This window comes from Pan paniscus, chromosome 6 (genome assembly GCF_029289425.2).
Source record: "Pan paniscus chromosome 6, NHGRI_mPanPan1-v2.0_pri, whole genome shotgun sequence".
Taxonomy (NCBI): Eukaryota; Metazoa; Chordata; class Mammalia; order Primates; family Hominidae; genus Pan; species Pan paniscus.
In genome coordinates this window covers 60,258,681-60,270,970 of record NC_073255.2, presented here as the reverse complement: position 1 = coordinate 60,270,970, position 12,290 = coordinate 60,258,681, and the positions used below count along the sequence as shown (strand labels likewise).

Here is a 12,290-nt window from a genome sequence, read left to right as displayed (position 1 = left end):
TCTCTTGCCCAGAGTGAAGGTCAGAGTGCCACTGTGAAGGACAGGTGGCTGGGAGCCTGCTCAGCAGGAGCTGCCAACCCCAGAAACTGATGCCAGGGCCCGTCTAAAAGGTCCAGCCAGATCATGCTTCACAGACATGAGCCACCCCGGCCAGCATTTCCACTCAGCTTTTGTCCCCACTCACGAATGTTCTGCAGCTTGTCACTATGTGTACCCTCGAGGGTGGCTGATGAGCCCACATGCAGGAAAAAGCAGGTCGGATAAACTAAATGGCAAGCTGAATGCCTGGCAAGGAACGCACAAACCTGCCACCCGCTCTCACCAGCGGTGACCACGGGAGCCCCTGAGGCTACCACGCAACCTGCCTCCAGACCAGTGTCGTCTGGAAGTGTGGGATCCCCAGCCAGCGGCATTAGTGTCATCCTGGAACTTGTTAGAAATACACATTCTCGAGCCCCACCCAGACCTACTGAATCAGATGCCCGCCCAGCAGTCTGTGTTTGGCAGATCCACTCGGTGCTCTCTGGCAGGATGCAGCTGGAGATCAGCTCATTCATTCTCCTCCTGGGTGCTTTCACACTTTCTCTTCTGCCTTCAATCCCAGCACCTCCGCCTCCTCCATCCTCAGGCAGCAGATGCTGCTGAGCTGGCGCCTACTTCACTGAGAACTGAAGCACTCAGAGGCAGCGCCCACTGCTCCTGTGCCAACCGGTGTCTGTTCACCCACAGCGGTGTTGGCGCTCCTGTCGGATCCCTAGTCCCGGGACACCAGCCCCCAGGCCCTTGCCTCCTTGGAGACATCACTCCAGCACTTCCACTGCGTCCTGTGTTATATCACCCCTTCTTTCCAACTGCCCATTTTATCATTCCTATCAAATTACAAACATCCTGTTATTTTTCTGAACTTAAAGTTTTTCTTGACCCTATTTCGCTCACCAGCTGTGACTCTCTTTGTCCTACCTTTTCGATGAAACTCCTGTCAAGTGCTGCCTGTGCTGCCGAGGAGTTCACCGCAGACCTCCACACTGACTCCAATGACCAGTGCTTGGCTTTTGTCTCATGCGTCAGAAGCCTCTGACACAGGCGACCCCTCCCTTCTCCACACACGGCTTCCAGGGAAACAGACTCTTGTCTCCCTACCTCAGTGACTGCGCCTTCTCCTCTTCTCTGCTGCTGTGGCCCAGGGCTGTGTCCTGGCTCCCTTCCCTCTCTCATCTCCCTCACTTCCCTGGTAACCTCATAGGTCTCCTGCCTTTAAATAACATCGATAAGCAAACAACTCCAAAGTGACGCCTCCATCACAGACTTCCCTCCAAACTCCAGACTCGCCCGCCTCTAATAAACCACCTTGAACTCAATGTGCATACAACCGGGTTCCATCTCAGCCCGGCCCTCCCAGTCCAACCTGCATGCCTCAGCCTGTGGCGCCCTGCCAGATGTCCAGCCACTGTGCCTGAGCCATAGCTGACAACTGTCTTACTCTGCCCCTGACTGCCAGGAAGTCCTGCTGGCTCCAGCTCAAGATCTGTCTAGATTCCGACTGCGCTCACCACCTGCACCTGCGTAGCCACAGCCGTTTCCCTCCCAGACCCGCTGCCTGGGTCTCTGCTCCTGCCTGTGCTCCTACAGTGATCCCTTTACAATGTGGGCCAGATAATGCCTTCCTTCGCTCACAGCCCTCCAGAGCTTTCTGTTTCACCTATGGTCAGAGCCAGACTCCTAAGAATGGCCTTCAAGGCCTCTGTGCCTTCTCCAAGGCCTGCGATTCTGCAGCGAGTGAGAAGTGCTTCCCCGGGGCCTCTGCCTGTCCTGCTCTGTGAGGCGCCCTGTCCACACTTATTCACCTGCCAGCCTCTTCACTTTCTCCGAGTGTTGACTTTGGTGTCATGGTTACTGTTCTATTTCAAAGAGCCTCCTCTGTACCTCCCACCATCAGTCTCCCTGATCCTGCTTGCTTTATCCTTTTTCTGTATCATTTATTACCTTATAACATATAAGAAAATGTACACACTTATGTGTACTGTCTCCAACTGCTAGACTGCAGACGCATTCAGGTGAGTGTCTTTGCCTGTTTTCTTCACTGATGGATTCCAAGTGCCTCCGTAATGTCTGGTGCTGAGTAAGCACTTACTCAGTTGGATACATTAACCAGTTGGATAAATTAACATCCTCGGAGAGATAAGACACCAAAACCAAGAAATACAAAGAAGGGCCAGGCGCGGTGGCTCACACCTGTAATCCTAGCACTTTGGGGGGCCGAGGCAGACGAATCACCTGAGTTCAAGATCAGCCTGGCCAACATAGTGAAACCCTGTCTCTACTAAAAATACAAAAAATTAGCCGGGTGAGGTTGGGGGCGCCTGTAATCTGTAATCCCAGCTACTTGGGAGGCTGAGGCATGAGAATCACTTGAACCTGGGAGGCAGAGGTTACAGTGAGCTGAGATCGTGCCACTGTACTCCAGCCTGGGTGACAAGATAGAAACTCCGTCTCCAAAAAAAAAAAATACAAACAGGATACTATATAAAAGATACACTGATATAAAAAATAAATTCCAGAAAAGAAAAACGAAATGAAACATTCAATAGAAGGACTGGAAGATAAAGTTGAAATCTCTCAGAAAGTAAAGTAAAAAGACAAAGGGGTGTAAAACAGAAGAAAGAAAATCAGGGATTATATTAAGAGGCTTAACATCCAAATAACAGATGTTCAAGAAAAAGAGACAAGGACAGAGGGTGGGTGGGGGCAGTAAAGAAGTAACTCAAGAAAATTTCCTAGAATTGAAAGACATGAATTTACAGATTGGAAGGGCCCATTAAGAACCAGGACTAGGCCTATTATCAGATGAAAATCCTACAACTTGCAAAACAATCATACAAAGCAAGATCAAATACAAAGAAATAAGAATCCCAATGGCTATGAAATCCCCACAGGCAGCAATGGAAGGTTTAGGACAGCAGAGCAATGCCTTGAGATATCAGTAGGATAACCAGTCGAGAATCCTTTAAGCAGTCAAACTATGATTTCAGTGTCAGAGCAGATGAAAGACATCTTTCTGGCACACAAGGACTCAAAATAAGTTCCTCAGCTGCTGTGAGGGAGCAGGTACTGCAGATGCTCCCAGCCCTCCTTACAGCTACGAGGCGGCCTCTGTGGGGACTCCTCGGGAGCCAGGCCACCTCTGGCTTGCCAAGAGGATGTGTGTAGGTCACCCTCTCTTATCCTGGGGATCACACCTAGTTTCCAGCAACTGAGCACAGTGTTTGGTAACTTCCCTGCCACCTCCATTAGGAATGGTCTGAAAGGCTGGCCTTGTCAGTTCTTGGAACTTTAGGAATACTTATACACTTACAGATGAATGTGTGATTATGCTGCTCGGGACACATTTTATTCTCCTAGGGCAATACTTTAAGAGTGGGGTAATATCTTTATCAACGTGAGCAGCAGCGCATCTGCTGGATGATCCTATGAAAGCCACAAGTTTCTCTTGTACAGTAAGGAGGAGGGTGGAGGGGGCCACAGAACCAGGGAAAGCTCCCTGGGATGCCCAAGAAAACACCAAAGCAGCTGACACCCTGGTCTCCCTGAATTCCTGGATTTTGAATAAGCCTGAAACTGTGGTTCAGGACATCTTTGCTCCTGCAGCATCTTTTCCTCTTGAAGGATCCTGGGGCAGTTACCAATTCACATATGCATGCACACACACGCATGCACATGCACACACGCACATGCACGCACACACACCCACGCACGCACACACACGCACGCACACACACTCATGCACAATTGTCTGAAAGCCCAGGGCTGCCAGGCAGAGGACTGACACGGAGTTGTGATGAGGCATGAGACTGAAGTAGGACAGATCTGCATTTCCCTCCACGATGCAGGCAGGTGAGTGCTTCCTCACATGAAAGCCAATCACCGGCACCTTCACCTGCCCCATCAGAGCACTTACGCGGACTAGAGGCTTTTCCCATTTGTCATTTAAATCCGCCCACCAACCAAATAAGGTAGATATTACCATTGTCCTGATTTTATAGAGAAGAAATGGAGGCTCAAGAAATAACTTGACCAAGTTCCCACAGGGAGCAGGTGAGCTCAGAGGTGAACACAAGCTCCCAGGCTCCAGAGTCTCTGCTCTTAACACACACCACCCTGGGTTGGCTGTAAAATGTAAATATGTATTTATTACTTTCTTTGTAGACCATATACTCCTTGACGACAGGGACTACCACCTTCACTTTCATGCCCACAAGGTGTCACACTGCAAGGCTGAGCTGACCCCCACTTTCCTTTGGTCCGCCTCCTGCTATTATCTGGAAGAGGCGTACAACATCCTTCACCCAGAAGCTAGCTGTCCTCACCTCACTGCAGAGGAACACTCCGGGGTCCTTCTGAGGGAGGCCCTCTGAGTCTGAGCTCAGCTCAAGGCTTCTGCCGTGCTGCAGAGGTTCCTCAGGCCTGATGCGATGCTGACTGAGGACAGGAGCCAGGGTGGTTTTTCATCATTCCACTCACAGCACTCAGCACAATGCCTGGCACAGTGTGGATGCTCCGTAAGCATTTGCTGAGCAGAAGAACCGAGCCTCCCACCTCCAAACGGGAGAGGGAGCTGGGAACAGTCAGATTTGTGAAGCTGACTGATCTCAGGATAGCCCCAGGCATCTGAGAGCCCCTGAGCCTCAGCCTCTGGGGAGCTGCAGCCTGGGTAAAACAGGATCATAAAGGAGCCCTGCCTCTGACAGGAGACAATGGATGGAATAGCCTTCCAGAAGCACACTGGCCGGCTCGCTCGGGGCTGCGTACTGTGCTGCCTGGACCACCACTTCCTATGCCCACAGCTGTGTACCAGGAAGCAGAGAAGAGGCTGACAGGCACCAGGGACTTGGTCACGCTGGACTTTGACACTGATGTGGAAAAGTCAGGACCTGCTGGCAGCATCATCTTCCACCACAGGAGGGGTCTTCCTAAATGCGACGGCACCTCCTGATCCAATCCTGCTGCCATGTCCGCCTCCCACAGCACCCCCGGCTCCATGCTTTGAAGCCCGGCTGGCCCACACACACTTCTTTACCCCCCAGCCTGACACTTCACCTTTTTCGGGTCACACACCGCTTTGAAGTGCTAATGAAAACTGGGAACCCTCTCTCCAGGTCAGTAATCATATGCACACAGAATTCTGCATGCAGCGTAGTGGGCTCATGCCTCCTGAGGACCACCAATGGTCCCATCCACATTACACATCCAGTCTCTCACCAGACTATGAGGCTCATGAAAGGTAGGGCCATAGAAGTCACAGCGCAGAGCCTGGGCGGGAGTGGAGATGGTTTGTAAAGATGTCTTAGGGAACCTGGACTTTAAACTTGGACCAATGTGAAAACTGCCTAAGTAAGTTAAAAAGCAGTTTCAATTCCGACAAAGGGCTGTAGGGTCCCTACCCACCTAGAAGGCTGTGGGGGAGTAGATATGACAGGGCCAGAGGAAGCAGCCCTATATGGTCTGTCCTGCTTTTCTGTTCACTAGCCATGTGCTCATGGTCATGTCGCAGGGCCCTCCTGGGTTTCCGTGGCTTTCCTTCTGCATCGAGCACCCAGGGGAAGAGGGAGTGGGTGCAACTTAGCACCATGAGCAGCACCTGAGTCTGACCCGACTGTCCCACACGCGGGCTGTGAGATGCTGGGCAAGTCCGGCACTGTCTCGTCTGTGAGAAAGTGTTAATTACAACAGTCCCCCTTCCCAGTGCTGCTGTGAAAACAAAGGGCCCATCACAAGGAGGGAGCTTGATAGATGTGGCTCTTCTGACCCAGGGTTCCAAAGGTCTTGTTGGAATCAAAAAGAATGTACTTATAGATAGAAACCTGCAACTAGGGCTGGGCGCAGTGGCTCACGCCTGTAATACCAGCACTTTGGGAGGCTGAGGCGGGTGGATCTCCTGAGGTCAGGAGTTCGAGGCCAACCTGGCTGATACGGTGAAACCCCGTCTCTACTAAAAATACAAAATTAGCCAAGCATGGTGGCTCGCGCCTATAATCCCAGGTACTCGGGAGGCTGAGGCAGGAGAATCGCTTGAACCCGGGAGGTGGAGGTTGCAGTGAGCCAAGATTGCGCCATTGCACTCCAGCCTGGGAAACAAGAGTGAAACTCAGTCTCAAAAAAAAAAAAAAAAAAAAAGAAAGAAAAAGAAACCTGCAACTAGAACATCATAAGGCGAGCAACTGCCACTTTTTTTTTTTTTTTTTTTTGAGATGGAGTCTCCTTCTGTCACCAGGCTGGAGTGCAGTGTTGTGATCTCAGCTCAGTGCAACCTCCAACCTCCACCTCCCCAGTTCATGCGATTCTCCTGCCTCAGCCTCCCGAGTAGCTGGGACTACAGTGTCCGCCACCACGCCCAGCTAATTTTTATATTTTTAGTAGAGATGGGGTTGCACCATGTTGGCCAGTATGGTCTCATCATCCGCCCAACTCGGCCTCCCAAAGTGCTGGGATTACAGGCATGAACCACCATGCCCAGCCGCAACTGCCGCATTTTTAAGTGAAGAATCCAACCTTCGGAACAGTCGCCATTGCTCCTAACCAATGTCACTCTCAAACACGGAGAAATGAAAACGAATGACGATTCCATAGGTCATCACCACAGAACTGGCTTTTACTAACAAAACCAAAGAACCTCAAACACTTTTTGTGGACATCAAATTCTTTCCTTCAGATTTTAAAATGACATTATGCATGTACATATTTTTAAAATTTAGACACATTTTAGAGAACACAATTGTGAACACAAATCTAAGAAATGAATGAGATGTACTGAAGTCTGATTCAAACACTTATCTTAAACTGACTTCTGTCAATCCTCTGTCCTGTGAAGTAAGTCCCGTTTCTCCTTTGCCTGAAGGGACTGAGCTGGAATTACTGTCACATGTTACAGACATGAGGCAGGGGTTAATGCAGAACCACGGAACAGCATCTCTGATGACATCTAGTGGGTAAGTAGGAAGGTGTCAACCCAGGTGGCTTTTTAAAAAATCTGTAAATAAAATCTCCTCCTTTATTCCACAGATTTTAATCTTTCCCTCAGTGTGTTAGAAAGACTAATAGTGTTTTTCAAACGTGTGTGGATGGACTCACCTGGGGAGACATCCGCATCCTAGGCCACCTTTGTGGCTGCTCTGCAGACACCTGGCTGCACCCGCTGCCTCCTCGTCTGAGAGGGGCTGCCCTGGAGAGCACCGTGCTGGCTGTGTTGCCTACTGGCTTCCCTTGAGAAACGGGGAGGCAGGACCTCTACTGAGTGCTGTGATGTGTTATGTTTTGATGTGGTGGGTGGGGAGGATGGGAACAATGTTATTTGGATGAGATTGGACATCGTGTGAGGTCTTCAGCAAAGCAGCTACCCTCAGCTCATTGACGACAGCATCCTGCCTGCAGGTGTGGGCTGCTGGACTGCCTGCAAAGCCCATCAACAGGCCCTGGAAGCCAGGTAAAATAGGATCAGGATGATTTCTATTCACAGAAGTCATCAATCTAACAAACATGAAAGAAAATAATCATGACTCAGGAGCAAGGGTGTCTGCAGCAAACAGACTCTCCAGGCATCGTTTAGAAGCTGAATGTCACACATTTCGGGTGCCAGCCCCACACATAACCACACAAGTAAAAAGGAAGCTTTTCTCCTAAACTGACATTCTTTTTTCTCTTTTCTGAGAGGTGTGGACACTGGGGCTGGGAAATGCTCAGGCCTCCCCCTGCAGACAAGGACTGGGCTGTTAAGAGAGGCCTCTTGTCTTTCATGACACAAGCCTTAGCTCACAAGACGAGAAGTACCTAGTCCCAGACCACCTGTTCCATGATGACAGAAACCCTTCTAAAAACTGAAATCTATGTGATAGAATTAATGAAGGTAGGCTAACCCAAATTACTGCTCACATTTTTTCAAATAAAAGTCACACAAATACCATAATGTTGTTGGTTAGAACATTATGTTTCTCATATCTATAAATAAGGGCTAGTACTTTTTATCACCCAAAAGTAGACAAAAAAATAGGAAATGCATTCATTCCAAATTTAGATTTTGATAACTTTCCAAAAGGTTGAAGTAAGTTTAATTGCAGGGACATGAGTCCAGTTGAGTGTCTTTCTGTTAATCTGCAATAACCCATCTGGAACTGTATTTGCTCTTCTTAGAACAGTAACTTATAATGTTGATAAACTGAGGTGGAGCCTGTTTTAGTAACATATACCTGGGTAAATGTTCTGGAACTACCAGTGCTTAGTCACTGCTGCCTACAGTGTGGCCATCAAAGGCTTCTTGGGAAAGCTCCCTTTGGGTCCAGAAGTCTCCCCAACAAAGCTCCGGCTGCCCTGGACTCTACACAAAGCACCTGAAGCCTCTGCTGGGAATGGGGCCCTGACAGAGCTGCAATGCACCCTGAGGCTTCTTTAAAACACGAAGGTGAGTGTAAAATCCAAACAGGAAGCGTTCAGCTGTGCACTCCCAAACCACCCCAGCACGCCCCTGCAGAACTGCTGGTCCTGTCCGTCCTTGGAGTGGTCGCTCCCTCATTCTCATCTGGAAGGTGCCACAGAAAAGGCTGACAATGTATTATCACTAGGATAGACCCTAGATAATCTTTCTGATATACAAGATAGACACCACCTGTTCCCTCATTTGTCAATATGGAAGAAACCCCACTTTATACATTTTATACAGAAAAGTGGACACTGCCATACATTCATGCATGGTCAGCTCTGAGCCCTCAGGAATAGAAGGGCCTTCCATTTAAAACAGCTTACACCTGGAGACAACAAACACCAAGAAACATGCAAACACTACAGAGAATCTGTATGTGAAGAAGTCATATTTTATATTGATGAGGGTGCTGTTAGAAAATGTTGATGGATGGCTTCGGTCACTCATGCTAGTCTAACCAGAGGGGCCTGTGACGGTGTCTGCTTCTCTTTCAGGATTCCCAGTTGTTTCTGTGTCAGGCACTAAGCAATCTGGCGGCTTTTGATCCAAATGGGTATTTTAGTTGTCTTTTTGCACCTTTTAATCCCTCTTCGAAGAGTCAAGTTCAAATGCTGGAAACCGTGATGTCTCTGGTCCCAGGACATCAGAGAGAAAGTGAATAGCGCCAGCCATGCCTGCAATGTAAAATGAGGAGCCTCTTAGGAATGGCATAAGGGTAGTGTCTAAAACAGTGACTTTTAATCATTTCCCTTACCAGGGGCTGCAAGCATGTGGGAAAGGTGCTGAGGACTCTAAAGATGACTTCATTAAAAACCAAAGATATCCTTATATTTAGCACCTGGCAGGTAATATAATAACACCAGTTTTCCTCACTATCTTATATTTAAAAAACTGGTTACTGGGCTTTAATCTTATATCTTGAAACTTTAAGGTGGCATCACAGAATCGCTATGGAAGTTATGGATGCTGCTAATTACGATATTCCTACACACGGAGCTTCCCCTCAGAGCCTGTACATGCTCAAAGTTGCATTTTATATCTTCTTGATATTTGAAGAATGTTATTTTTAACAAACCTCAATTTGGTCAAAATCCCCACCCCAAATCACTGCAGTAATTGAGCAGTGGGTTTTCAACTAGACTCACAGCAGCTTAGGAAGGGTGTGGGGTGGAGAAGGTGCTAGTAGCCCACCAAGGCCTCCAGGTCTCCTGTCCCCACTCAAATCAGAACAATCCTCCCTTATAGGGTTTTTGTTTACAGTTTTTCTTTTGATGTAAAATTCACGTACAATAAAACACATAAATCCAAAATGTACTTCTCTGAGGTTTGTAAAATGCATATACATGTGTAAACAAAACCCGATTAAGACCTGGAATATTTCCATCACCCCAGGAAGTTCCAAGTGCCCCTCTCCAGTCCCTCCCATCCCTGTGGTCCCCCCAGAGGTAACCAGCAGCCTGGTCTTGGTCCACCATGGATTAGTTCTGCCTGCTCTGGCACTCTTATGAGCATGGCCACAGTGTACAGCCCTTGTATCTGGCTCCTTCGTCAGGGTTCCTGCAATTCATTCACGTTCTGTGCCTGTTCATAGTTGGCCCCTTCTTACTGCTGAACAGTACACTACAGATTGTTTACCCATTTTTCCTACTGAAGGTCATCTGGGGTGTTCCCAGCCTTCTCTGTAAGTTTTTAAAGAAAAGTTCCAGAAACTTGTTTAAAAAATTAGAAAACCACTGACCTAGGAGTGCCCATGAGAAGTAAACAGGGACCCATAACAAGCCTAGGAGGCCCTACAGCAGGCCCTGCGGGGATGAGCCTGGCTTTCCTGCTCAGGTGTGTGGGCAGCGGATCCACTGGGCGGTGCACTCCAGCAGGAGTGAGCTCCTTCAGAAGGGGTGCCAGGTCCCAGTGAGCCCTCCCAGTGGCTCCTCCAGCCGGCCAGTTTGCCACAATGGCCTGCATTGCTAGGCACACGGCTTAATAATCCCTCCGTCCCCTGACGGGAATTTGGTGAGTGTCCCCCACAGTTCTGTCTGCCAGGCACTGGCGAGGCACAGGGGAAGGAGGTGACCTATTAACTTCCCGCCTTTAGGGAGCTGTACATCCAAAGCTTTTGACCCACTGGGGCTCTGAAGGTGCTATTATCAAGTTGATAAACTCCATTTAGAGTTCAGGCATTAACTCTGTTATATCTGATGCAAATGCATTGCATTTTTATGACATAGAGGACTACAACTTTTATTCTAGTAAGTACTTTTTCCTTATGAGTTCTCTGAATATTAAAAAAGATCATCTTCTGCAAAAGATGTGACACATGCTCTGTTTTCTGCTTGTATTTCTAAAATATGATTTAAAAATATTACCAGTATGAAAACTAAAACAGGACATACCACTACAGACGATGCAGACAGAGGATGATAAGGAATACCAATAGCTTACATATTTGCATTTCACCACATGTACGCAATTAACCAATTTCCCAAAAATTACAAACTATGACAGCTCACCCAATATGAAATAGATAACTTGAACAGCCCTACAACTATTTTAAAAACTGAATTTATTTTAAAAGTCTAGAAAAATAAATCTCCAGACCTAGAAGTTTGTACTGGAGAATTCTACCAAACATTTAAGTTACACTAATACCAATTCTTCCACCAATTAACACAGTCTGTCCCAGAAAACAGAAGAGAAGAAGATACTTCTCAACATGGTGTATTAGGTCAGTATGACCCTGATACCAAAACCAGAGAAAGACAGCACAAGACAGGAAAACTGTAGGCCAATATCCTTCATGAATAGAGATGCAAAAACCTTTACCAAAATGTTAGCAAACAGAAAGCACGCCCATACCCACATACAAATCTAACGAATATCCGGGCCTGTTTGTGGGGCTTCTGTTTGTGCTCCTGTCTTCCCTTCCCTGCGCCCGTGGTGGACTCTGGAATCCTTGTTGCTTTCACTGCCTGCCTATCAGTGCTCCTCTTTTCAGAACTTTCTTCAATATTCACTCTTGCTATTTTTTCTACTTACTAATATTTCTAATTGCTAATATTAATTATTCATACTTCTTTATATGATATTAAATATATTTAAGTAATTACTCAAGCTTCCCATGAATACACCAATATTAAATATGCAACATTACAGATGAAATGCAGAGGAGTAAACTATTTCTTCCATTGCTAACAGCAAGCCTTCTACGTTCTGTCTGCATAGACACCTCACAAAAAACCTAAGAACACTTGGAAGACATTCACAGGAGCAAAAAACAATAGGTACGGTGAAGAGATTCAACATAATTTTCAGCCATAAGCTACTTTGCTGACTTATTTTACAGTTTGGAAGTATTACTTGAGCCAGGTCAAATATGAACAGTGCCAGTCCACAAGGGCAGGAGAACCAATTTCACCCAAACATTTAATCTATAGCATTTTTCTCATTCTTACCTTCAAAGAGCGAATAGGGTCTGTCAGGAATGCGGCACCCGTGTGCTCCGTAATCTAGACACCACTCTGCAAACTGAAAAGAAAGGGATTTCTTTTTAAGACTGGAGTTTCTACCTGGTGAAAAGGCAATAAATGAGAATGCAATGTCTTCACAGGCATCAGGGAAGTGGACCCCCAGCTGTAGGGCATTCAGCGTGGGCTCCATGGGCTACTGCACCCCCTCTTCCAGGGGTGAGGCCCAGCAAGGCTCTGCTTGCGGCTGCCTCAGCTGTAGAGTGGGGTCTGCCTTACAGCTGCTGGGAAGTCCGAGGTGAAAACCGAACGGCTCAACAACACTCTGTTCTCCCTGGCACCTTCCTCCTGCCGCTTCAGCT

At 47.6% G+C, this 12,290-nt stretch overlaps 1 protein-coding gene across 1 annotated transcript in view; it reads right to left on the bottom strand.

Moving 5' to 3' along the window:
* Nucleotides 1–6,621: 6,621 nt before the first annotated feature.
* The window catches only part of LANCL2 (LanC like glutathione S-transferase 2), a 66,313-nt gene continuing 60,644 nt past the window's right edge, over nt 6,622–12,290 (bottom strand). The window contains exons 8-9 of the mRNA XM_003815820.5: nt 11,917–11,989; nt 6,622–9,141 (exon numbers count right to left, since the gene is read on the bottom strand). Coding sequence (XP_003815868.2) covers nt 9,047–9,141; nt 11,917–11,989 — 168 coding nt within the window. The 3' untranslated portion in view covers nt 6,622–9,046. The remainder of the gene's footprint in view (nt 9,142–11,916; nt 11,990–12,290) is intronic.